General features: G+C 42.2%; 1 protein-coding gene across 1 annotated transcript in view; it reads right to left on the bottom strand.

Annotated features, from left to right (window-relative positions):
- IL7R (interleukin 7 receptor) overlaps positions 1-25,875 on the bottom strand; it is a 79,757-nt gene that overhangs the window by 15,709 nt on the left and 38,173 nt on the right. The window contains exons 4-5 of the mRNA XM_082242975.1: positions 18,436-18,587; positions 3,095-3,148 (exon numbers count right to left, since the gene is read on the bottom strand). Of these exons, the coding sequence (XP_082099101.1) occupies positions 3,095-3,148; positions 18,436-18,587 (206 nt within the window). The remainder of the gene's footprint in view (positions 1-3,094; positions 3,149-18,435; positions 18,588-25,875) is intronic.

The raw sequence follows: 25,875 nt of genomic DNA, 5'->3' as shown, positions 1-25,875 counted from the left end.
ACTTGCTCTGTAAAAAGCCATGCTGTCTATAGAGCTCACTTGTCAGTGTGTTAATCAATAGGTGAATCAGAGCAAGCTCCCAACAGAGATTTCATTGTTGATAGGGTGTTTGAAAATGAAACAGCTTCTGTTATGCTCTCTCTTTTGAAAACCCATGAGGTCTTGGCAATTCAAGGGTTCAAATATGGTCACGTCTGCAAAAGCACCTGTGAACTTTATTTTAAAAAGACAGTGCGGGCTATTCTCTCTTTAGCAGAAGTGATAGAGGAACTTCTATAAAGCTACCTATCCCTTCCATAGACTGGCACGCAACCTTCCTTCCAACTTCCCCCCTTGTGGTTCCTGGGACTCACCTTGCACCTTTGTGGATCTCTGCAGAGAAGGAGCCTAATGTAAAAATGTGTTGTAATGTATTAAAAAGCTTGCAAACCATCCACAAGGTTTTTGTTAGCCATGGATCGTGTGATTTAGATTTCCAGCATTTTGAACACATGCAGGAGTTTGTAGGCAGGGCCATCTAAATGTGGGCATTCACAGGTACCACTATCAGGCCTCGTTGCCCTTCTCTCTTGATAGTGTGTGTCTCCGCTCCCAAAGGGACCCATTACGTGTACCCCTACCAGCATTTATACAGTTTCATACCCCACACTCAACCACATTTTCTTCTTGGTCGAACTGGTTAATTGTTCCTTAGATAGGCTACAAGTAGTAACAGTACTGGTAGGCAAGTCCAATGCATTTGCAAGACTTTACTTTCCAATTTCAGGGCATGCAACGACAGCACATACAGTACATTTATGACTTCAGTGCATCCAATTCTAACACATAGAATTTCAAAGCACGGTATGTTCTGTACTTAGCTTCTCTCCCTGTTGCTTGACTGCGGTCAGCACTTTTCCCAGTCTGGCACACTGCAAGTCCTGTTTCCAACTTCAGTCCTACTCAGGGTTTGAGGATCTCACCAGGTATTCCCCAGTCGGAGAATACCAGACACAGGAGTTTCATATCTTAGCAGGAAGGGCCCCACTAAGTCTCATGGGGGCCAACTATGGAGAGGAGCTCCTATCTCCTTGCACTATCCACCCCAACTCTTTCCACCCTGCAACTCACTCACTAAATATTATCCAAGGGATGGCGTTACCTAGTGGCTAAATTTGTAAAGATGCTAACACTCCTTTAGAAGCTCAGACACAGTAATTTATGTTTAAACACTTAAGCTTGGAGTTTGCATGTTCTCCCTGTGCCTGCGTGGGTTTCTTCCGGGTACTCCGGTTTCCTCCCACACTCCAAAGACATGATGGTAGGTTAATTGGATCCTGTATAAAAAAAAAAAAATTGGCCCTACTGTGTATGTATGTGAATTAGGGACCTTAGATTGTAAGCTCCTTGAGGGCAGGGACTGATGTGAATGTACAATGTATATGTAAAGCGCTGAGTAAATTGACAGCGCTATATAAGTACCTGAAATAAAATAAAATAAAATAAATAAGCTACTTAGGTGTGTTCTGTATGCCAAGGAATTTAAGTAGTCAGAAGAAACTTATGCCCCATCTGTGGTTCCCGGGCTCTCCCTCTCTTCCTACGAGCCTGGGACCACAGCAAACAGCTTTAAGATGGCGAGCTGAGGACACTAAGCAACATTCGTTCCATAATGTCCTCTGCAGTGTATGGACCAGAAAGTGCTGTCTTCTGAGTAGGGCCAGTGCTAGAATGATTTGCACCCTAGGCAAGACCATTTACTTGCGCCCCCCCCCCACAAGAAAAAAAAAATAGAAAATAATTCTCTTGCTGTCACACAAGACTGCTGCTATTGTATATATATATATATATATATATATATATATATATATATATGTATATATATATATATATATATATATATATATATATATATATATATATATATATATATATATATATATATATATATTATATTTACAGATGATATACAATATTGGGAAAAGGCCTGGGCTGGGGATCACACAAAACTGCTGCTTATATAACAATTTACTGCTGATATAAAATATTGGGGATCACACAAGCCTGCTGCTTTTGTATATATATTATATTTACTGCTGATATATAATATTGGGGATTGGATCACACAAGACTGCTGCTTTTGTATATATTATATTTACTGCTGATATTATATTAGCAGTAAATATAATATATACAAAAGCAGCAGTCTTTTGTTATCTGATCCCCAATATTATATATCAGCAGTAAATATAATATACTGTATACAAAAGCAGCAGGCTTGTGTGATCCCCAATATTATATATCAGCAGTAAACTGTAATATAAGCAGCAGTCCTGTGTGATCCCCAGCCCAGGCCTTTTCCCAATATTATATATCAGCAGTAAATAAAATATATACAAAAGCAGCAGTCTTGTGTTATCTGATCCCCAATATTGCTGTGCCCAGCAATGCAGCCTGACCAGTGCCCAGCAATATTAAAAAAATAAATAAATAAAGCACCCCTATCACCCCTTGCACACATGTACATACACAAATGTGAAAAATCATTGTAAACATTGATTATGCCACACATATTGTGTACAGTGAGAGAAAATTCTAAGTCCCTCATTTATGTTTATTTCTAAACCAATATGCAGTAAAGGCATTTAAATTATTGCCTATTGATAATTTTGGGTACTGCAGTTGTATGGCTTAACATGTTTGTATTTATTTACTAAACAAAACCTTATTTATTACTTTGTACAAAAAATGGGCATTTTATTACGTTTGTGTTCACTAAAATAATATTAGTAGATTTTTTCCTGAAAATATAGATTTTGATGAACATATATCTTATGACATTAAAAAAAAAAATAATTAGCTAGCAATTATTTATTCTAAAGAGCCTCTGCTTTTTGAAAATATATGTGCTGGGGGATTTAAGTAATTTTGTAGCCACAAATGTAGATTTGAATATGTGTGCACAAGAAATTAAACATTTGCTCTGGAGGTAAAGTGGTTAATAATGATAATTAACAGGTATTTTTGGTTCTCAAAAATAATATGATTTATGTGGAGTAAATGTTAATGACAGGTCCTTTAACATTTCTTTTAATATTTTAGTTTTAACACTTACCATCTTGTACTTTTCATGACTAATTTCACTCCACATATTCCTCATTCCACATATCTGCAAAAAATAGTACATAAGACATATTTATTCATTCAAATAAAAAAAAATAAAAATAAAATATATATATATATATTTATATATATATTTATATTTCTATTTTGATAGTTTTACATTTATTTTAAAATGGAAATGCCCTTTTTGAGAGTTGTTAACAAAACAGGTGTTCTCATTGGAAGTTTTATCCACTGTTTCTGTGAAGTCAAAATTTTAGATTTTCACTTTTTCTTTAGTCTGGAGAACATAGGGAGCCGTGAGATACTCCATGAATAGGGTTGAGCGAACACGGACTGTATTGTTCGGGAGCGTACCGGACTTTTGGGTGTTCGGTACCCGGACACGGACCCGAACATTTTACTGTATATTCGGGATACAGTCCGTTGTTCGGTAATTTTATTTCATGTTTTGGCGCAGTTTTAATGTTTTGGCGCGGTTTTAATGGCGCAGTTTCAACAGCTGCAGGGCAGCCAATTAACAGGCGTTTAAGTAGTGTGCCCTTAGAAGCCATCACAGCCATGCCTACTAATGGCATGGCTGTGATTGGCCAGTGCAGCATGTGACCCAGCCTCTATATAAGCTGGAGTCACGTAACGCCGCACGTCACTCTGCTCTAACTACTGTAGGGACAGGTTCATGATGCTGCTGATTTGAGGGAGAGATATGAGATTATTGTAGGGGCAGGCTGGAGATTGCTTTCAGGGAAAGAATAGGACACAGGACAGAAGAATCTTCTTTAATTAGACAGTGATCTACATCGATTTTATAGTGTGGGGGAGCAGTGCACAATCTTTTTGCTCTGACCTAAGCCCAGTGAGGAGGAGGGAGAGAAAAAAAAACTTTTATCAGTCTGTTAGGTGGGCGGCGTGTGGCGTGCATCGGCCATTTAATGCAAGCATATGTGACTGCTTAATCTGGATTTAAAAAAAAAATGTTTTTTCCTTCATATTTTACTGTGACATACAGCGTTTAGACACTGCTGTTCTAATCTACTATTCAAAAAGCACCAATTTAAGGGAAAAATTATTATTTTTCAGTTTTTTATTCATACTTTACTGTGACATACAGCGTTTAGACACTGCTGTTTTAATCTGCTATTAAAAAATCACCAATTTAAGGGAAAAATTATTATTTTTCAGTTTTTAGGGAAAAATTATTGTTTTTCAGTTTTTCATTCAAATGGGTTTTTATTGAATAGCGGAATAGAGCAAGCTCAGTGCATATGTGTCTGCTTAATCTGGATTTAAAAAAAAATATATGTTTCTCCCTTCATATTTTTCTGTGACATATAGCGTTTAGACACTGCTGTTCTAATCTGCTATTCAAAAATCACCAATTTAAGGGAAAAAAAATAATTTTTCAGTTTTTCATTAATATGTTACTGTGACATACAGTCTTTACACACAGTGCTGTTCTAATCTGCTATTCAAAAATCACCAATTTAACCACTTAAGCCCCGGAAGATTTTACCCCCTTCCTGACCAGGGGGTATTTTGCGATTCGGCACTGCGTAATTTTAACGGACAATTGCGCGGTCGTGCAATGCTGTATCTAAACGAATTTGGCGTCCTTTTTTTCCCACAAACAGAGCTTTCTTTTAGTGGTATTTGATCACCTGTGCGATTTTTTGATCACGCGCTATAAACAAAAAAAGAGCGTACATTTTTCAAAAATAGCAATTTTTTCACATTTTTTTATATGAAATTCCCCCCCAAAAAAATGTAAAAATCAAAATTTTTTAACATTTTCGGCCAATTTGTTTTATGCTACCTATGTTTGGTAAAAAAAATCGCAAAAAGTGTATTTTGATTGGTTTGCGCAAAAGTTATCGCGTTTACTAACAAAGGGAAAGATTTTTGTCATTTTTGTTGTTTTTTTTTTAACGCGTAATGGCGGCGATCTGCGATTTTTTTTGCGGTACTGCGACATTGCGGCGGACAGATCGGACCCTTGACTGACATTTTTGCCACTTTTGGGGTTACCAGTGACATTTCTACAGTAATCAGTGCTATACATATGCACTGTTACTGTAAAAATACACTGGCAGTGAAGGGGTTAACTTTTTTTGAAAGGGAGGGGCTATGTGTGTCCCTAGGGGCGTGCTTTCTACTGTGATTGGCTGTGGCTTCAGATGTATGAAGAGTGATCAACGGTTCTACATAGTAGAACCGTATGATCATCCTTCATACACAGGGGAGAATGACAGGCAGCTTGTTTACACAAGCTGCCTGACTTTCTCCCTCTCCCCCGCCGATCGCAGAGTGACCGGCGGACATCGGGTCCGCCGGTCACATGCGCGGGGGGGTCTATGACCACACGAGAGCGGGAGCGCGCCTCCGGCGGTGCGCGCTCGCTCCCTAGACCCTCACAAGCTAGTGACGTAGCCCTACGTCACTTTGCCTGTGAGGGGCTGACCGCCGACGTAGATAGTCATGCGGCGGTCGGCAAGTGGTTAAAGGGAATTTTTTTTTTCATTTTTTCCTTTATATGTTACTGTGAGATAAAGCCTTTAGACACTGCTGTGTTCTAATCTGCTCTTCAAAAATCACCAATTAAAGGGAAAAATAAAAAATTTTCATTCATACGTTACTATGAGATACACCCTTTGGATACTGTTGTTCTATTCCGCTATTCAATAAACACCCATTTAGGGAAAAAAAATTAAATTCCGGCCTAGTCTTCATATTTTACTGTGAGATACACCCATTGGCTACTGTTGTTCTATTCCGCTTTTCAATAAAAACCCATTTAGGGAAAAAAATTTAATTGTGGCCTTGTCTGCATATTTTATTGTGAGATACACCCGTTGGATACTGTTGTTCTATTCCGCTATTCAATAAACACCCATTTAGGGAAACAAAATTGGATTTTTGTAAGATCTTACCGTAAAATCCTTTTCTCTTAGCTCATTGACAGACGTAGTCCTCTTTGATTCACATCAATTGGGTTATGCTGCCTCCGCAGGAGTAGGACTAGGCAGAAAGAAAAACGTTCTGGCTCCACCCTAGGGGCAGTCCCAGAGGGTATATCCTCTTCCTGTCTGCTACAGGGAATCAGTTCTGTTATACAGCAGTGTCAGAGAATTTAACCCAACCCAACTCAGTGATAGAGGGGCGGGTACTACGTCTGTCAATGAGCTAAGAAAAAAGGATTTTACGGTAAGATCTTACAAAAATCCAATTTTCTCTGTCGCTCATTGACAGACGTAGTCCTCTTTGATTCACATCAATTGGGACATCCAGAAGCAGTGCCACAAATGAGGGGTGGGATTGACAGAAATCAAAATCCAATCTAGAAGGCCCAACCGGAGCCAACCAGAAGTATCAAAGGACTTATCGAGCAAACAGATGAGACCTACCCAACAAACCATCGAGGTAGACCAACAGTCTCCTCAAACAGCGGCCTGCAGGAACCTTGCGGCCAGAAGAGGCATCTGACGATGCCATCACATAAACCTTATACAATATTGTAAAGATATGAACCGACGACCAAACAGTCGCCTTGAAAACCTGAACCACTGACGCCTGAAGGCGGAAGGTCCAGGAAACTCTAAGCGCCCGAGTAGAATGCGCCTTAACAGGGAACGGGGATCCCGACCCTTAGATAGAATAAGCCTATACCACCGTCTGTCTGATCCATCTAAAGATGGTCGCGGCAGAAACAGGCAACCCCTTCTTAGGGCCATCCGTGATCACAAACAGTGAATCCGTCTTACAAAATGAATCCGTAGTATTCAAATATATCCTGATCGCCCGAACTACATCCAAGGAATGCAACGCAATTCTCGAGGATGATAGGGCTTAGGACATAGGAAAGACAATACAATGTCCTCATTCAAATGAAACTTTGAAACCACCTTAGGAAGGAAGGATGGATTCGGATGAAGAACAACCTTATCCCTATGAACCACCAGATCTGGGGAACAACAGGATAATGCAGCCAGTTCTGACACCCTGCGTGCAGAAGTGATAGCCACCAAGAAGGCCACCTTCTGGGATAAAGTAAGCAAGGGAATCTCCCTGATATTTTCAAAAGGAGGCTTCTGAAGAACCGACAGCACCAAATTAAGATCCCAGGATGGTAACGGCGCGCGCACTGGCGGAGCCAGGTGTCGCACCCCCTGGATGAAATTCCGCACCAAGGAATGAGTAGCCAAAACCTTCTGAAGAAGATAGCTAATGCTGAAAACAGACCCTTGATAACACTCAAGGCCAGCTTCTGTTCAACTCCCTGTTGCAGAAAGCCAATATTCGGGCTACCGAATAAAGACGTGGAGGGAACCCAAGGGATTCACACCACGCAATATAAGACTTCCATGTACGATGATACATCTTTCTGGAAGTCGCTTTCCTTGCTTTAACTAGAGTAGGAATAACTGAAGCTGACAATCCCTTGTCCTTCAGCACCTGGGTCTCAATAACCAGGCCGTTAAAGCCAGCGATCGTAAAGCAGGATGGAAGATCGGTCCCTGCGACAGCAGATCCTCCGTAAGAGGAAGTCGCCAAGGAACGTCTGTGACCAGCCTGACCAGGTCGGCGTACCAGGCCGACTAGGCCAGTCCTGATCTACCAGGATAATCGGAATTCCCTCCACCTCTATCCTGCGAAGAAGCTTCGGCAGTAACTTGAGAGGAGGGAAGTAGCTGATACTGCCCCCACGGGGCGATCAGCATGTCTGCGGTGTCTGCTAGAAGATCGTGGGAACAAACCACAAACCTCCGCACTTTCCTGTTGAGCTGAGATGCCAACAGCTCCCATTCGGAGTGCCCCAACGGAGGCACAGTTGGTGGAATATCCCTGGATGAAGAGATCATACCCCTTGATCCAGAATCTGACGGCTGAGATAATCTGCCTGCCAATTCATCCCCGGAATGAATACCGCAGAGAGAGCTGGAACATTAGTTCCGCCCTATGAAGAATGCTGGCCACTTCTATGGCCGCCAGGACACTCCTGGTGCCCCTTTGATGATTGACATAAGCCACTGCTGTGGCATTGTCCGACTGGATCTGAACCGGGCTGCCCTGGAGCTGCTCGGTCCAGTGAATCAGACAAAGTCTGATCGCTCTCAGTTTCAATACATTTATCGGTAACCTAGACTCTTCCAGGGACCAAAGCCCCTGAGCCGAGAATTTCTCCTCACCCGGATAGACTGGCATCCGTGGTGATAAGCGTCCAAATATTGGTAGGAATGACTTCCCCTGGCTGAGCATCGGAGACCGAAACCGCCAGACCAGGGACTCCCTGGTCCGCTCGCTCAGCCGGATCCGATTGTCCAGGGAATCTGGATTTCGGTTACACTTGAGAAGAATCTCTCCTAGAAGGATTCGGGTATGGGACTGGGCAACTGGTACTGCTTCAAAGGAAGCCACCATCAAACCCAGAACCCTCATGCAAGCCTTGATGTGTCTAAAATTAGACCCAAATATTCCAGCCTTCTGGTGGGAACCAAAGATAACTTCTGCAGGTTCACCAGCCACCCGAACTCTTGCAAAGAGGTCATGGTGATCTCTAAGTTTAGTAATAGAGTCTGCGGAGACTCCACACGGAGCAGAAGATCGTCTAGGTGACCTAGAATCGATATGTCTCATTGTCGTAACAACGTCAAGACTGGGGCCCACACCTTTGTGAAGACCCGGAGAGTCGAGGCGAGACCAAGGAGTAACGCCAGAAACTGATAATGGTACTCTTTCTACGGAAAAACGCAGGAAACGCTGATGTCCTGCATAAATAAGAAAAGTGAAGATAGGCATCCTAGATGTCTATGGACGCCAGAAAATCCCCCTGATGCAGGGAGGCCGCCTGACAAAAAAGATTAAGTGCTCTTAAGTCCAGAATTGGACGCACTTTGCCCTCTTTTCTGGGTATTGTGAAAAGGTTCGAATAGAACCCTTGAAATGCTCTGTCCAAGGAATGTGGACCACCACTCCTTGTTGCATTAAATCCGTGACTGCCCCCCGTAAGCTCTTAAGCGATCCGGGGATAGTCGAATATTGGAAGGAAGAATCGCACTGGGAGAGATTGACATACAATCTTGCCAGCGCCCCATAAAAAAACCTCCCGAAGGAGTTTTGGAGGACTTTGCTTTTTTTTTTTTTTCGTGGGCTGAAAAAACTTTTATGAGCGGAAAAAGAAGGCCCCCGTCTCTGACGGGATCCTTTACCCTTATTCCTCTAGTGAGATCCTTAATAATCTCATCTAAATTGGCTCCAAGATAGGCGCACACCCTGAAAAGGGAGATTTAACCAAAGCTTCCTTGGAGCCTTGGTCTGCCGACCAATATCTTAGTCACAGTGTACGCCTGAGGACCACTGCTGAAAACTGATGCTCGCTCCAATAGTGGAGTGGCGTCTAGTGCAATGTCGCAGACAAACTGTAACTCTCGTATCATCTGTTCCACCAGATCTGATACCGCCTGGGGGATATCTCTCCCCTCTAAGCCACTTGGTCCATTCTAGACCAATAGCAATTACTGGTCTGAAAGCTGACCCAATTAGGGAAAAGATGGCGCGATCATCTTTAAAGGACGGAGCATCCTCCAATAGGATAACCATAGCTTTGTTCAATCTGGAGATTGAAAAATCCACCACAGATGGTACTATCCATCTCTTGAGGAATAATTCCTCGAACGAATAACGCCTATTAATGCGTTTAGGAAATAGTAGGGGCTCGTCTTGGATGACCCCATTCCTACTTAGTTACCTTACCGAAACACTTGGGTAAGGGAAATACTTTTACCATGTTGGTGCGTTTATTAGTACCAAATGGGATCTCAGTATCAGCTACTTCTGATGGTGTATCCGAACATATACAATTAATGCGTTACTAACGCTTCCTCTCGGGCTATGGTAGATGCCGAAACATCTTCCTCATTGTCTGAAGAGACGGTACCTGAGTCACAAACCCCAGATGAGGTACCTGCAACTGCAGGAATAGGCTCAGGCTGAAGTTTCAGATGAAAAATGGGGATAGGCGGGGGTCGCTTCCTTGCGCCCTGTCCCTGACAAGCCAATTCCACCCGGGATAGACAAAAGATTTCCAAAAACTGCTGACAATGACTCACTATTAAGTGGGGAACTGGAGGGTCCTGCAGCCACTTCGAGGGGATCAGGTGGAGGTACATGTGAGGCAGGGTCCATGTTAATCCAGGACACTTTGCTAGTAAAAAAAAAAAATTTTTTTTTTTTTTTTTATAAATAAAAAAATACTCTTTTTTTTTTTTTAAAAATACCTTTTTTAATTCACCAGCGCAATAGCGCCCCTCAGCGTACCTGCTTTGGACCCCCACAGAGAGAGAGAGACCCCAAGGGCTCACCACCAGATGCAAAGAAGTTTCTTATTAAAACTGCTGTCAGCGTTGTCTTGTGCAGACTGGGAAGTCTTGCACTAGGATTCCCGGGTGAAAGGAAGTGGCTCCGCCCCCTGTGTACGCCTTCCGGCGTTCCCAGCTGCTCCTCGAGGTTTGCTGGGCACATCAAACATGGCCGCCCCCATGCAGGAGACAATAGGCTACGAAAAAATGGCAGCTTGCGTGACCTGCGGGCGGCTTGTGTAGACCATGCAGACATGCGGTCTACAACAAAATGGCGGCAGACTGTCGATCTAGCGTGGCTCCTCCAGTACAGCGCCTGCATGCTTGAAAACAGCTGATGGCGGCCTGTCAGCCTGCGGGAGTATGGCGATCTAAGGTAGGCTATACCTCTTATGTGTTCTATAGCAAATCAAACTCGGCTTCCTTGCTAGAGAACCCAAGGCTTGCTGAAGTATCAGCTCCCAAACCAAGCCTGCTAGAGTGTCAGCTCCTAAACCAAGGTTGCTAGAGTGTCAGCTCCCAAACCGAGGTTTGTTTAAAGTGTTAGCTCCCAAACCAAGCCTGCTGGAGTGTCAGCTCCCAAACCAGATCACACTATCACAGGGGATATGTGAACATGTCATAGGCTACAAGGGGGAACTTTAATGTCAGAAAGGATCCGACCATACACAGAGGGGCCCGTATCCCAAAGACCCCACAGGGGGGAAGGGGGAACATTTACTCACCATACCGGACTGACAGGCACCCTCTCTTCACAATACCCTCTCCACCGAAGTGGGGGGCTGTCGACCAATCCGGACGCCTTGACTCTCTCGTTCCTGTCGTCCAAGCGAGACGTTTAACTCGCAAGGTCAGTCCCTCCAATGGGACTCTGTCGCGGCCGACCCAGCGCAGAGCTATGGTCTGCACGCGCTCTTAGGCTGAACCGGGGTGACCACTGGATCTCAACATCCAGCCCCTCGCCCGGTCCCGCATACTTACTTGAATGTGTCGCGGCCGACCAAGCGTGATGCTATGGTCTGCGCGCGCTCGTAGGCCGGCTGGGGTGACCACTGGATCTCAACATCCAGCCCGTTGCCCAGATCCGGCGTAATTTGCTTGAAGATCTCACAGGAAAAAAACTGGAGAAACTACCTAAAAAAAAAAATATTTTTTCTAAAAAATCTTGCCAGGACCAAAGATCCCAGCAAGGAACTTAGGTCCTTACTCCTGACTAGACAGAAAAAAACTGATTCCCTGTAGCAGACAGGAAGAGGATATACCCTCTGGGACTGCCCCTAGGGTGGAGCCAGAACGTTTTTCTTTCTGCCTAGTCCTACTCCTGCGGAGGCAGCATAACCCAATTGATGTGAATCAAAGAGGACTACGTCTGTCAATGAGCGACAGAGAAAATTTAATTGCGGCCTAGTCTGCATATTTCACTGTGAGATACACCCATTGGATACTGTTGTTCTATTCCGCTATTCAATAAACACCCAATTAGGGAAAAAATATTAAATTGCGGCCTAGTCTGTATCTGTACGTGTGACATACACCCTTTTAGATACTGTTGTTCTATTCTGCTATTCATTAAGCACCCATTTAGGGGAAAGAAAGATATTAAATTGCGGCTTAGTCTGTATCTGCACGTGTGAGATACACCCTTTTAGATACTGTTGTTCTATTCTGCTATTCCATTCACACCCATTTAGGGAAAAAATATTAAATTGCAGCTTAGTCTGTATCTGTACATGTGAGATACACCCTTTTAGATACTGTTGTTCTATTCCGCTATTCAATAAACACCCATTTAGGGGAAAATTAATAATTTTGCAGCGTTTGCTGATTATGTTACTGTGAGATACACCCTTTAAATTTGTTTGGCGCATCTCCTTCCACCACCGAGGATTGCAGGGCGCTTCAGTTTGCCTCCTGTTGCTAGCTCCTCCTACTCCGCTTCCTCATCCTCTACCGCCTCCGCATCCGGAGCAGTGATCATTTCCAAGGCTTTCAGGGCAGTCATTCACAAGTGGCTCCGAGGGTGGGTTCCTGCACCCACAAACGCCAGGTACACAATTGTCCAGTAAGGGCACAGTTCTGGAGGATGACAAGGTGGAGGATGAGGTGGAGGAGATGTAGGAGGAGGAGGAACCATGTTCACAGCAGGGTGGCACCCAGGCCAGCTCGTGGCCATCACTGGTGCGTGGCTGGGGTGATACAGAGGACACGGATGATACACGTCCCAAAGAGGACAGCCTTTCGTTGCCTCTGGGCAGCCTGGCACACATGAGCGATTACATGCTGCAGTGTCTCCGCAACGACCGCCGAGTTGCCCACATTCTAACTTGTGCTGATTATTGGGTGGCAAGACTCCTGACGGGGACATAGGCTTTCCATGGTCTGCCTAGCCAGAAGGCCTGGCAGACCCCGTTCTTCATGGTAGCTGAAGCCACCTCGAATACTAGGTCAGGGGGGCTCTCCCGAAGAGAGACCCCCCCAGGGCAGAGGAGGAAGGAACCTGAGGGCCACACATCTAACCTTCCAAGCCCCCATCACTCCAGCAGTTTTGCATAGCCGCCACCCAACCTTGGTCAGGCCGGATGACAGCACAGTGCCCCCACTGGATAACTGATAACAACAGATACCACACTTGATCTTAGGCAAAAGGTCGAGAAGCAATGCTGGTGGCATTCCCACCTGACAGCGGGGGCACAGTGGAAGCACAAGGCGAAGGCAGAGGATGAGGAGGAGGTCGCCAACGCAGCCAGGGCACCGCCAGCACCTCAGAAGGCAGGGTTAGCATGTATGAAATGTGGAAAAGCTTTGTCAGCACGCCACAACAACCAGGACCACCAGCTGTTTTTTTTTAAGCCTGTGGTGTGTTAACACGCTCAGACTATCACCCGGTGGGTGCATAAAGAAGTGCACATCAAAAAAGTGAAACACAAAAAGTGCACAGGGTGTACACATGGTCCCTGACCCTGATCCCCTGGGGCGCAAGGCTCCTGACAGGGACTGGGGTACTTACACTGGCTAACCTGGCCGAAACCAGGCAGCCCCGTTCTTTAGAAGGTCTGCTGAAACAGACCACCCCAAGTATTAGGTGGGGCTCTCCCGAAGAGAGACCCCATGAGAGAGGGCGAATCAAGCCAGAAGGCCATATCCACCCCCTCCCAAGACTTTCAGGGACAGGCCCAAGGACCTACACCCTACTAATCACGCTGTGCAAAATAAAGTGTACCGCCACAATAAAAAACACAAAATGTGAGACACAAAACACATAGAAGTGGGGAAAGGGACAGTGGAGAAGTTCAAGGTTAGTGCCACGTTGCAATACTATGGCAGGCCCTTCGGCCAGGAATAAAAAATTCCTCTGGTCCTGACTCCTGACCAAAAGGCCTGGCCCTAGAGGCAGGTCTGAAAAACTTGTGTAGGAAGTGCAGTGTCCTTAGTGCCATACTCATAGTGTTGCCATCCACCATGAATTATGGCACCCCTGGACTGCCACTCCAGGGGCACATACACCACAGGCTTTTCAGAATCCTGGTCCCTGGCAAGACCAGTGCAGCCCCGTCCCTACCAGAAGGCCTCAGAACTTAGACAGCTTTGGGAGAGTCCAGGGACACATACCTTTTCCAAGGCCAGACTCAACCCAGGAGGGGGAAACCCCCCCCCCCACCGCCATCACCGTTCCTTACCATATACCATATACAGTTCCTTACCATTCCTTACGTACTATACAAGTACTGAATGACGGGTCTGCCCCCTTCAACTTCTGGGTCTCCAAATTGGGCACATGGCCTGAGCTTGCCCTTTACACCTTGGAAGTGCTGGCCTGCCCTGCAGCCAGTGTATTATCTGAACGTGTATTTAGCACGGCTGGGGGCGTTATCACAGACAAGCGCAGCCGCCTGTCCAGAGCCAATGTGGACAAGCTCACGTTCATTAAAATGAACCACACATGGATCCCACAGGACTTGTCTGTACCTTGTGCAGAATAGACATGTATACCGGCCTTACCCAGCCATTGCTGTATTTTTGATCTTTCTCACTCTTTTGGGGTGTACCCTAATTTAAAAAGAAATAAAATTAAAAACAAAAACCAGTGTTGGCTACCTTGTCCTCCTCCATCGCCGCTTCCACCTACACCGCCACATCCACCGCCACCTCAACCTCCTACTCCATATGGGCCTAGTCCTCCTAGATCAAGATGATTATTTTTTATTTTTATGTTTTTTATGTTATTTTAAGTTTATTTCCCTATCCACATTTGTTTGCAGAGCACTTGCCATGCTCTTAACAAGATTTTGCTGCCATTTTCAGCCCTATTTTTTTTTTTAGAGCCATTTTAGTGCTCAAAAGTTCGGGTCACCATTGACTTCAATGGAATTCAGGATCGGGGTCAAGTTCGGGTTAAGTCCAGGTCACGAACCCAGACTTTTTTTTCAAGTTCGGCCGGACCCGCCGAACCCGGACATCCAGGTGTTTGCTCAACTCTATCCATGAATGCTGAGAAATAAACTGAGGATGCTCTTCACTGTAAAAACGAATTTTCAGGACAGTCCCTCCAGCAAAGAATGTGAAAATGAACAGCATCAGGACACTTTTAGCAATGACCTAGGCAAGCACTTGTATTGATAGCTAGGCATATCAGAAGCAACAGTTACTACGATCCTCCACTTAGGCATGTACTCTCAATGTCCCTTAGATGCCTCACTCCAACATCTAACAGACAATTCCTCAGTGAATCTCCCAGACTGGATCCCCAGTGAAATCTCTTGTTTAGCTTCAGAGATTTTAGCAGGACGGGCTCCCAAGCTTTACTACAGCTGGGACCTCGATGAGCACAGCTGGAATTTTAAGCTGGGCTACTTAGAAGAGCCTGTCAGGCTGGGAACTAGAACAGGTATGCCCCAGGTTCCGAACTATTTATTCACTCCCTAGCTACCTTTTAGGCACCCTTCCCCCAGGGATTGGCTGAAGATACATAAATATTTAGGTTGCTGATCTCCCTCTACCCACCTACTATATTCTGGAATCCTCCAGCAAACAGGGGGAAGCAATCAAACATGCAACCTGCAAAGCACAGAACAGCCCAAAGCAATCACAAACTGCTCCACTGGTTACAATGGAGCCAAACAAGAACTAAATTTACCTAGCTTTCCTAGAAACCTGTCTAGGAGAGTACTATCTCTACTACATTGATTTCCATCTTGATTGTGTCCCAGTGGTAGAGCTGCACGATTAATCATTAATAGATTGTGATCTCGATTTGACCCCCCACACGATCTTAATCTGGGGCTGATTATCATTGTAAATTTCCCCTGTCAGAAGAAGAGCAGCTTATTGGCTTTTATTTCCTCAGACAGTGACAGCGCTGAGGAAAGGAAATGCTGATAACCGACATACGTTTACATGTGATCAGCTGTGATTGGACACATTGTCCAAGGGAAGTTACCAAGAGGTAATAGTTCTGTGTGACAGGAAACAAAGGGTGTACATCCTTTTTTCTAGTAACGACTGCTGATCTGCTGGATGGCCAAATGTTCCATAACCTGTCATGCTCATAAATCACTATACAGCCCTAGCTTGCCATTATACTACCCTAGTTCACCCCTATACTACTCTAGTCTGCCCCTATATTACCTTAGTCTTCCCCTATACTACCCTAGTCTGCCCCTATACTACCCTAGTCTGCCCCCATACTACCCTAGCCCGATCCTATATTGCCCTAGCCTGTCTATATGCTACAATAGACTGTCCATATACTGCCCTAACCTGCCCCTATACAGCCCTATCCCAGTGGCATATCATCCATGGGTGTAACGTGTTCACTGTACATGAGCCTTAAGGGGTGGCGGGGGCCCACTGTGCTGACACAAACATGCACCCATGGATACCCTAGTGCGCCAAGATGGGGGAGTGGTAACACTGTGGTATGTCAAATAATTTTGCATATAGACAAGGTGCTGTTGCATGTAAATATGAATTCCTGATACATTCAATGTTCGTTTTAATTATCATGATTCATGATATCAAATAATGGATGTGGGGGACTTTTGGTGGTTGTGATTTTTTTGTTTTGGCAGGGGGGGTGGGGGCAGCATTTTATTTTTGGACCCAGGCAGGTACAATGTCTTGGGCCAGCCCTGCACCTTGGTGAATATGAAGTCTGTTAGTAACAAAGATGAGTGCAAAGTCTGAATTCAGTTCTTGAAGTCACATATAAGGACTGAATTCACAAAGCTCTACACAAGAATAAGAATCTTTGTTTTTAGCCATGTGACTGTGTTTTTCAAACGTCATTGGGCTAAAAATAATTGTCACTTTTTTAAACTAAAGCTTCTTGTGCTTGATTTTTTTTTTTGTGAATTGCACCTATAGTTATATTGTGCAGCATGTGTCAACAGGCTTTTACATAGCCATACATATTTGGAATGTAAAACCCACTTGAAACAGGAGAAAAGCCAAGGTCAACTGCACCTGTTAATAAATTCTGTTTTACAAAACATTTTTTTTAACATTTTCGAACAAGAAGAACAAAAAGGAAGTAACTGTAAAATATGAGGTACAGAACTAGTATAATACTCATGGGACATAACAAAGTGGGACAAGTCAAAGTAGTATAGGTAATACCAGTAAATAGTACATTGACAAAACAAAATCATGGAGTAGGTGTATAAAAGTATGAGTAACGCAAAGTAAAATGTGAAGGTATAAGAAAGAAAAGCCCTAAAGGGAATTTTTCTTCTGTTAGTCTGCAAGTGGTTTACCCGGACAGAAGGAAGGTAATTGAAATCTAGTTACGAAATGAAGCCATGCGAGCCAAAAGTATTGTAAAGGGATGTAGAAAAGGAAAGAAAGAGAGGTAAAAGAAAAGAGAGAAGAAAGAGAAGGAAAAGGGATAGAAGAAGAATGTGAGAAAAAAAAAAACAGGGAGGTGGGGGGGGACGGAAAGGTCAAGGTGGGGCTGAAGAATAAGTAAATCTGTGTGGTCCAATGTTGGTGACAAAGTATTTGGTTACCGCCTGTGATTAGAGGAAGAGGAGGAAGTGCTCAAAAGTAAGGTGTTCCATATAGTCAAGTCATGGGTCGTCCCAAATTTTAAGTTAATTAGTGTTGGTATCATTGAGAATGGAGATACATTTTTCATGGTACACAGGAGGCGTTGTTTGACTTCAGCAAAGGGTTTGGATGGTGGATTCCAGGCTTTAGCCAGGGTATGCAGGGGCCACCAGGAAGACATTTGCCACCAGCGTCCCTTGAAGTTTATTTAGACATGAAATGGGCTTGTGTGAGAGAGCTCCCCAAGGGTTTTGTGCAAGTGTAATGTGAAGGATTGAACTCCTTCACATTAGATTATATACCTTTTATAGATTATAGACCTTGGACCAGAAACGAGAGGCTATAGGATAAGTCCACCTGAAAAATAAGTTGTGAATGACCTCAGAAGAATCTCATTCTAAATGTCAAACTGATGCTTTTGACACAAGCACTTAGCCCAGGGATGTCAAAACTATGGCCCTCCAACTGTTCAGGAACTACAATTCCCATGAGGCATTGTAAATCTCTGACATTCACAGACATAACTAGGCATGTTGGGAATTGTAGTTCCTGAACAGCTGGAGGGCCATCGACACATGCCATAAAATCTGTTTCTAATAAGAATTTTCCATTAACCACTTATGTTTTGCCATAGTGACCCCACAGTTGCCTATTACGGCTGTTGCCTATTTTTTACCAGTCCTGGAAGCTGAAGATCCACCTAATATTGAATTCTGGCATTAAATATTCTCCTGTAGATATAATTTGATTCTATACATATATGATAGTAGATAGAGACAACTGTGGGAGAGGGATTGGTGTTTTTTTTCACAATGGGACAAGGGGGTCCTTATTTATTGGACAATGGATACAGCAGAACATTTACACCAGCAACACATTTTTAATAAAAGTCCATGATTTAGTACTTTAAGTTTAAAATGCAAAAAGTTCTACTTACTGGCCAGTCGGTACCTTCTTTATGGATGACAACTTCATGAATCAATTTATCCTTTAAGTGTTCTCTTCCTGTATAAGGTGTCGTAATATTAAAAATATATTCCTCTGTTTGGTTATTATAATAGATGAATAGACTGGGGGGATCAGGCATCACTGTGTTCACAAAAGAAAAAAAAAGTATCATGAGTTACTCTACAAATACTGATAATACAATCTAACTTAACAGGAGATTCCAATTCTGGACAAGTCCCTAAGGCTGCATTCACACTTGAGCGTAGCGTTTTCGCGTGTTTTTTACCACAATTTTACCGCAATTTTCAGGCGTTTTTTTCAGGTGTTTTTGGAGGCAGGCATTGACATCTATCAAAAACGCTGGTAATCAGCCCAAAAAGAAGCTCATGTACTTTTTTCAGCTACAGGCGTTTTGCAAAATGCTCAGATGTGAACAGGGGCCATTTAAATTAATGGGGTTTTACTTTTTGGGGGCGTTTTGGAACGTTTCTTTTTAGCGTTTTTGGAGCTGAGAAAACGCTCAAAAACGCCCAGGTGTGAATGGAGCCTAAAGGCCCATTTACACTTGCTTCGACTACCACATCAACATGGTTTTTTTGATGTGTTTTTTTTAAGCTTCTGTAATGCTTCTTTTTGATGCTTTAACTGCTCAGCAACTGCCCCACCTACATCTACTGCCGCAGGGCGTCCTCTGTGCGCTGGATCACATATCTAGTACGTTATCAGCGCTTCCAGGTAAGGCACACGTGCAAGCCCCCGCCTCCCTGGCTTTGCTGTGCTTTGTTACAGAGATTTGTTACAGCGGGTAAACAACACAGAGCTCTATACACTGACAGGCGATCTTGCTGTTTTTTTTTATTCCCTGCAAAGCAGGAAAAAAAAAACCAACAAGATTGCTTAATAAAAGCAACACATATTAAACACATTATACATTGTTAGGCACACAATTAACCCCTTGATCACCCCTAGTGTCATTAGTACAGTGACAGTGTATAGTATTAGCACTTATCACTGTTTTAGTGTAATATTGGTGTCAGTGTATCAGTTAGTGTACCCCCCAGCCAGCGTCAGTTAATGTTAGATTGTCCACCACACTATCCCAGTCCCACTATAAGTCGCTGGTCACTGCCTTTGCTAGTATAAAAAGAAATAAATGCAAATTCCAGTATATACACCATAGTTTCACGCAAACCAAATAATATACACGTATTGGGATTTTTTTTTTTTGTTACCAAAGACATGTAGCAGAATACATTTTGGCCTAAATTCATTAAGAAATTTGACTTTTGTTTTCAAATGTATTATGTTTTATATAAGTATGATGTGTATATAGGGCACTGGCGCTACTCTATATAGGGACGTGAGCTATAAGGATTGAGTTTAACACAACTGAACAAAACTCCAGTAGTGTTAAAAAAGTGACTAGTGCTAAAATATATATGTGTCCCCATGTTTTGAATGCATGTGCATGCTAACCATATGTTCAAACAATAATCAATAGTAAAGCAAAACCAATGAATAAAAAATAAATAATAAATAATAAAATATATAATCAGTGCTTAGTGGTCAACCTTCCACCTAAGAGATGAATAAATGTGCTGGACAATATAATAATTGCCTCTAACAAATGTGAAGTGTTTAGGTGCACACTCTTATACAGTACAGTGATACCAACAAAATTAATATTGTGCAAAAAATATAAAAAACAGTATATAAAATTGTGCCAGAAAATATATATATGGTAAAGTGCCAAGTGCAAAAAAGTCCCCACTGAAGAAATATATATATAGTCCAATGGTATATATGTGCCAAACAGTGGTATTCAGTGTTTATAATCCTATGCCAAATTGTATAAGGTGCTCAGTGCTTCCTCAATTCTTGCCGTGCTCAATAACGATGCTCTGCTCTCCCTATGATGTTGCACTCACCACAACTACTTCCCCATGAAGGGGTATTGAGTCTTTAACAGCAGGTAGGTTCCTGGGTCCCCGTGTGCTTTCCTCTGGATGTTGTAATGGATAATGTACACCTCCTATCCCCTATGGGGGTACTGTTCCTCTAGACAGTAGCCTGGTGACTGGGTCCCCGTAGATCTCAACCGAATGTTATACCGTATGAAAAGACAATTGACATCCTATAGTGTACCTCTGAATAAACTTTTATTGTAAAAAATATATCCACTCACAGTTTAAGCAGCATACAGCAAGCAAGAAACAGCGTTCGTGCCGGATTTCCAGGTCCCGGGTGTGTTTCACGGGCTAAAACCACACTACCGGAAGTGACGAAATGACGCACAGTTCCCACCCTACCCGTTTCGTCAGTCTGATGTCATCAGCAGCGGCACCATTCTGTCTCTCTTTCTGGTTATTTATACCCTGCTCGTAACGAGGCAACCCCTTTATCACATGACTGGCAGCCATGTTAGATTTTAAATCTCATACATTAAATACGTTGCCATAAACAAAACCTCCTGTATGTTGCTAGGGTCTCCGATCTCATGACCCGCGGCCATATTGGATGCTCAGGAGAAATAATTTCTGGTGTCCCGTATTACTCTAGAAATATGAACAGGGTCTGCAGACGTCACTAGCATGTAGTGTATCACATTTAAAATACCTTTATTAAATACATAAAATCACGTCAATATGCTAGCCCATAAAATATAGAAGTTGCATAAATAATAACTAGTGAATAATATTAAAGTTTATACATAAAAAATGGATATATAAAAATATATAATATTAAATCTGATATAAAAAAGTGTAAAATATAGAATATAGATGTTAGGGACACACGCGCCTACCTGATGATACATGTTAATGATGAAAGCTCACATGTGTATTCCCTATTAGGTAAATATGAAGGTACATGATGAAGTCATATATAAAATTACTATAAAATTACTATGAAAGGGACTAGTGGATCTGGAGGGTGTATCCCTGTATATTACTAGTCTGGAGGGACAACTCATATATTCTGGCCAGGTGGCTTATAAAGGTGTGTTTGTCCTAGCATTTAAAGTGGAAGGGGGATTGTTTTAAGGTGGATGTTCCCTATGCATATAGTCCTTAATCCCTTTAATAAGCCTATGTTGTAAAATTAAAACACACAAAATTATGTGTATAACCTACTGTGTCTAACTAGAAGTAATAGAAATACTAATAGGAGGGCATTACAACTGGGCGTATTATATTTATATGGTATAAAATGAAAATGAAAACACACCAAACTGTGTATATAAACTGCTGTGTCTAAAATAGATAAATATTCAGAGGAAGGCATTACAACTGGGTTTGGGTTCATGGTCCATATTGCTATGGGTCAATATCTCTTGCTATCAGAAGGATACTTCATAGTGTCCCATGCGTGATCTAGGAGGTACTGAGTGCTGTACAGCCATTTATGGGTTGCTTAAGAAGCAGTTGAGATCTATATTGATGTTAAGTCCTTCTGATTGGAGGTTATTCAGTAGAAAATCCATTTAGTTTTGTTTTGTGATACCTTAATCCTTTTTTTGTTCCTCTCCAGTGGTCTTTGATTCTGTCAATCCCATAAAAGGTCATTACCCCTGGGTCTCTTGCGTGGGTTTCCCTAAAGTGTCTTGACACACTATGTTTGAGGAAACCTTTCTTGATGTTGTTGATATGTTCCTGTATCCTCTCGTGCAAGGGCCTTGTGGTTCTGCCCACATATTGTAATTTACATGGGCATTCCAAAACATAGGTTATGTGGGTGCTTTTACAGGGGAGGAGTTTCCTGATTTTAAATTCTTTACCCGTTACTGTAGATCTGAAGGAGTTTTTCCTCCGTGGTTGCTTTCTGCTTCTTTTACAGGCTAGGTATGTTTGAGACCTATAGAAACCTTTTATTTCTGGGCATATGTTGATTACTCTTGGGGGGTCAACCACATTGTGGACCAATTTGTTCCTAAGGTTGGGCGCTTTCCTATAGATGAATCTGGGGCCTTTTGGTAAAATCTTTTTCAGAGTTTGGTCTGATTTGAGTATACCCCAATGTTTTCTAATAACCTTTTCAAACTCTTTGTACTGTCTGCTGACACCTGTGACAAACGCTAGTTCCATTCCATTGTCACTTTCTTTCTTCCTATTTGTTAGTAGAGGATCTCTTTCCATATTTCCTATCTTTCTTTTCAGGTTTTCAAGTTCCCTCTTGTCGTATCCCTTTACAAGGAATCTTTCAATGAGGATGTTAGCCTATTCGTCATAGTCTCTGGGATTGCTACAATTTCTTTTAATCCTTAGTAGCTGTCCCTTGGGAATATTTCCAATCCATTTCGGATGGTGACAGCTGTTTGTTGGAATATTTCCATTACTATTGGTTTGTGTGAAAAATGTTTTTGTTCCTATTTTATTGTCTGCTTTATATAGATGGAGATCCAAATAGTTGACTACCCTGTGGTTCCACTCTCCTGTGAAGGTTATGCCATATCTATTGTGATTAATATCACCCATGAATTCTTCAAAAGACTCCATTGTTCCATTCCAGATGAGTATTATATTGTCTATATAGCGACGGTAGAATTTTAACTCATGTCTAGGATTGTGGTAAATCTGTTCTTCCTCCCACTTACTCATGAACATGTTGGCTTTGCTTGGGGCGTATTTGGCTCCCATTACCACGCCCTTAGTTTGTACATAATAGTTCCCCTTGTACCTTGTACGTTGTGGTTAGAAATTCTGCCTTGCAACACTGGATTTGGGTGTTCGAATCCCTGAACTACCTACAACTTTCTCTGTGGTTCTATATAACAAGCAACAATAATAATCTCCCCCCCCCCCCCCAAAAAAAATTAATAAAAATAAAATGTATATGTTTGAAATAATATATTATTTCTGGTACAAGGGGAGCTATTATGTACAAACCAAGGGCATGGCAATGGGAGCCAAATAAGCCCCAAATGTAGCCAACATGTTCATGAGAAAGTGGGAGGAAGAACAGATTTATCACAATCCAAGGCATGAGTTAAAATTCTACCGTCGCTACACGGTATAATACTCATCTGGAATGGAACAACTGAGTCTCTTAAAGAATTCATGGATGACATTAATCACAATAGATATGGCATAACCTTCCAAGGAGAGTGGAACCACAGGGAAGTCAACTGTTTGGATCTCTCTCTTTTCTTTTTTCCTCTCCCCGTCCCCTTCCCTTCCTTTCTTCTTTTCCTTCCCCTCTTCCTTTGGTGCGCCTTCCCTCCTTTTTTTTTTTTTTCCTGTTTTTCTTTTTCTCCCAATTCTTTGTTCCTTTTGTGTTGTTTTCTCCTTCTTCTTGCCTTTTTCTTCTTTTTTCTCCTTCCCCCCCCCTTTTTTTTTTTCCTGCTTCTTTTCTCTTTCTGGTGTCAGGCTTTAGCACCTTAAGCCCTGCTCCAGACCTCTTCAGGTTATCCCGTTTCAGTATCTCCATCTATATAAAGCAGACAATAGAATAGGAACAAAAACATTTTTCAAACAAACCGATAGAAATGAAAATATTCCAACAAACAGCTATCACCATCCGAAATGGATTGGAAATATTCCCAAGGGACAGCTACTAAGGATCAAAAGAAATTGTAGCAATCCCAAAGACTATGACGAACAGGCTAACATCCTCATTGAAAGATTCCTTGAAAAGGGATACGACAAGAGGGAACTTTAAAACCTGAAAAGGAAGATAGGAAATATGGAAACAGATCCTCTACTAACAAATAGGAAGAAAGAAAATGACAATGGAATGGAACTAGCGTTTGTCACAGGTTTCAGCAGACAGTAAAAAGAGTTTGAAAAAGTTATTAGAAAACATTGGGGTATACTCAAATCAGACCAAACTCTGAAAAGGATTTTACCAAAAGGCCCCAGATTCATCTATAGGAAGCGCCCAACCTTAGGAACAAATTGGTCCACAATGTGGTTGACCCTCCAAGAGTAATAAACATATGCCCAGAAATAAAAGGTTTCTATAGGTCTCAAACATGCCTACCCTGTAAAGGAAGCAGAAAGCAACCACTGAGGAAAAACTCCTTCAGATCTACAGTAACGGGTAAAGGGAACACCTCCTGTAAAAGCACCCACGTAACCTATGTTTTGGGATGCCCATGTAAATTATAATACGTAGGCAGACCCACAAGGCCCTTGCACGTGAGGATACAGAAACTTATCAACAACATCAAGAAAGGTTTCCTCAAACATAGTGTGTCAAGACACTTTAGGGAAACCCACGCAAGAGACCCAGGGGTAATGACCTTTTATGGGATTGACAGAATCAAAGACCACTGGAGAGGAACAAATAAAAGGATCAAGGTATCACAAAACAAAACTAAATGGATTTTCCTACTGAATACCCTCCAACCAGAAGGACTTAACATCGATATAGATCTCAACTGTTCCTTAAGCAACCCATAAATGGCTGTACAGCGCTCAGTACCTCCTAGATCACGCATGGGACACTATGAAGTGTCCAGTGTTATATATTTTCTGGCACAATTTTATATACTGTTTTTTATATTTTTTGTACAATATTTATTTTGTTGGTATCACTGTACTGTATAAGAGTGTGCATCTAAACACTTCACATTTGTTAGAGGCAATTATTATATTGTCTAGCACATTTATTCATCTCTTAGGTGGAAGGTTGACCACTAAGCACTGGTTATATATTTTATTATTTATTATTTATTTTTTATTCATTGGTTTTGCTTTACTATTGATTATTGTTTGAACATTTGGTTAGCATGCACTTGCATTCAAAACAAGGGGACACATATATATTTCAGCACTAGTCACTTTTTTAACACTACTGGGGTTTTGTTCAGTTATGTTGAACTCAAACCTTATAGCTCACGTCCCTATATAGAGTAGTCCCTATATAGCGCCAGTGCCCTATATACACCATACTTATCTGCTATACTTCCCAAACTGAGGGAAGTAGACGGGGCCAGTAGCAACTCTAATACCAACTACAAGATATATTTTCCATTGCTTGGGATACCAAACAATCGCTTATGTTTTATAGCAGAAAGTAAAAAATATTTTGTTTTGTTTTTTTTTCAAAATTTTCAGGTTTTTTTTTGTTTAAATAATAAAGGCCCTTTTCTTTTATCCTGAGAGGTTTCATTTTGACTGATTGTCTTTTTATTTATTTTAAAGAGATGCGATTGCTGAACACAGAGATGAGTCATCAAGGCTACTGCAGGCTGGGGACACAGTGGTAACACTATAATTTTTTATAAAGCACATGTAGGCCCACTCACTAAATTGCACCATGAGGTCAATTCACTAAGAGTTAATTAATGGCAAATAAAATGTGGTAAAATAGCGCTTGTGTTAAATCAGTTTTTAAAGTGCAATTCACTAAGAATTTTGTGTTAAATAACAAACGTGGTGTTTTTTCATGCAATAATTTATCGCATTGAGCTGGTTGCTAAGGAGTGGGC

The sequence above is a fragment of the Pelophylax lessonae genome, assembly GCF_965119305.1.
Source record: "Pelophylax lessonae genome assembly, chromosome: 1".
Lineage (NCBI taxonomy): Eukaryota > Metazoa > Chordata > Amphibia > Anura > Ranidae > Pelophylax > Pelophylax lessonae.
Note: the sequence above shows the minus strand (reverse complement) of the source record. Positions and strands in the feature narration are given on the sequence as shown.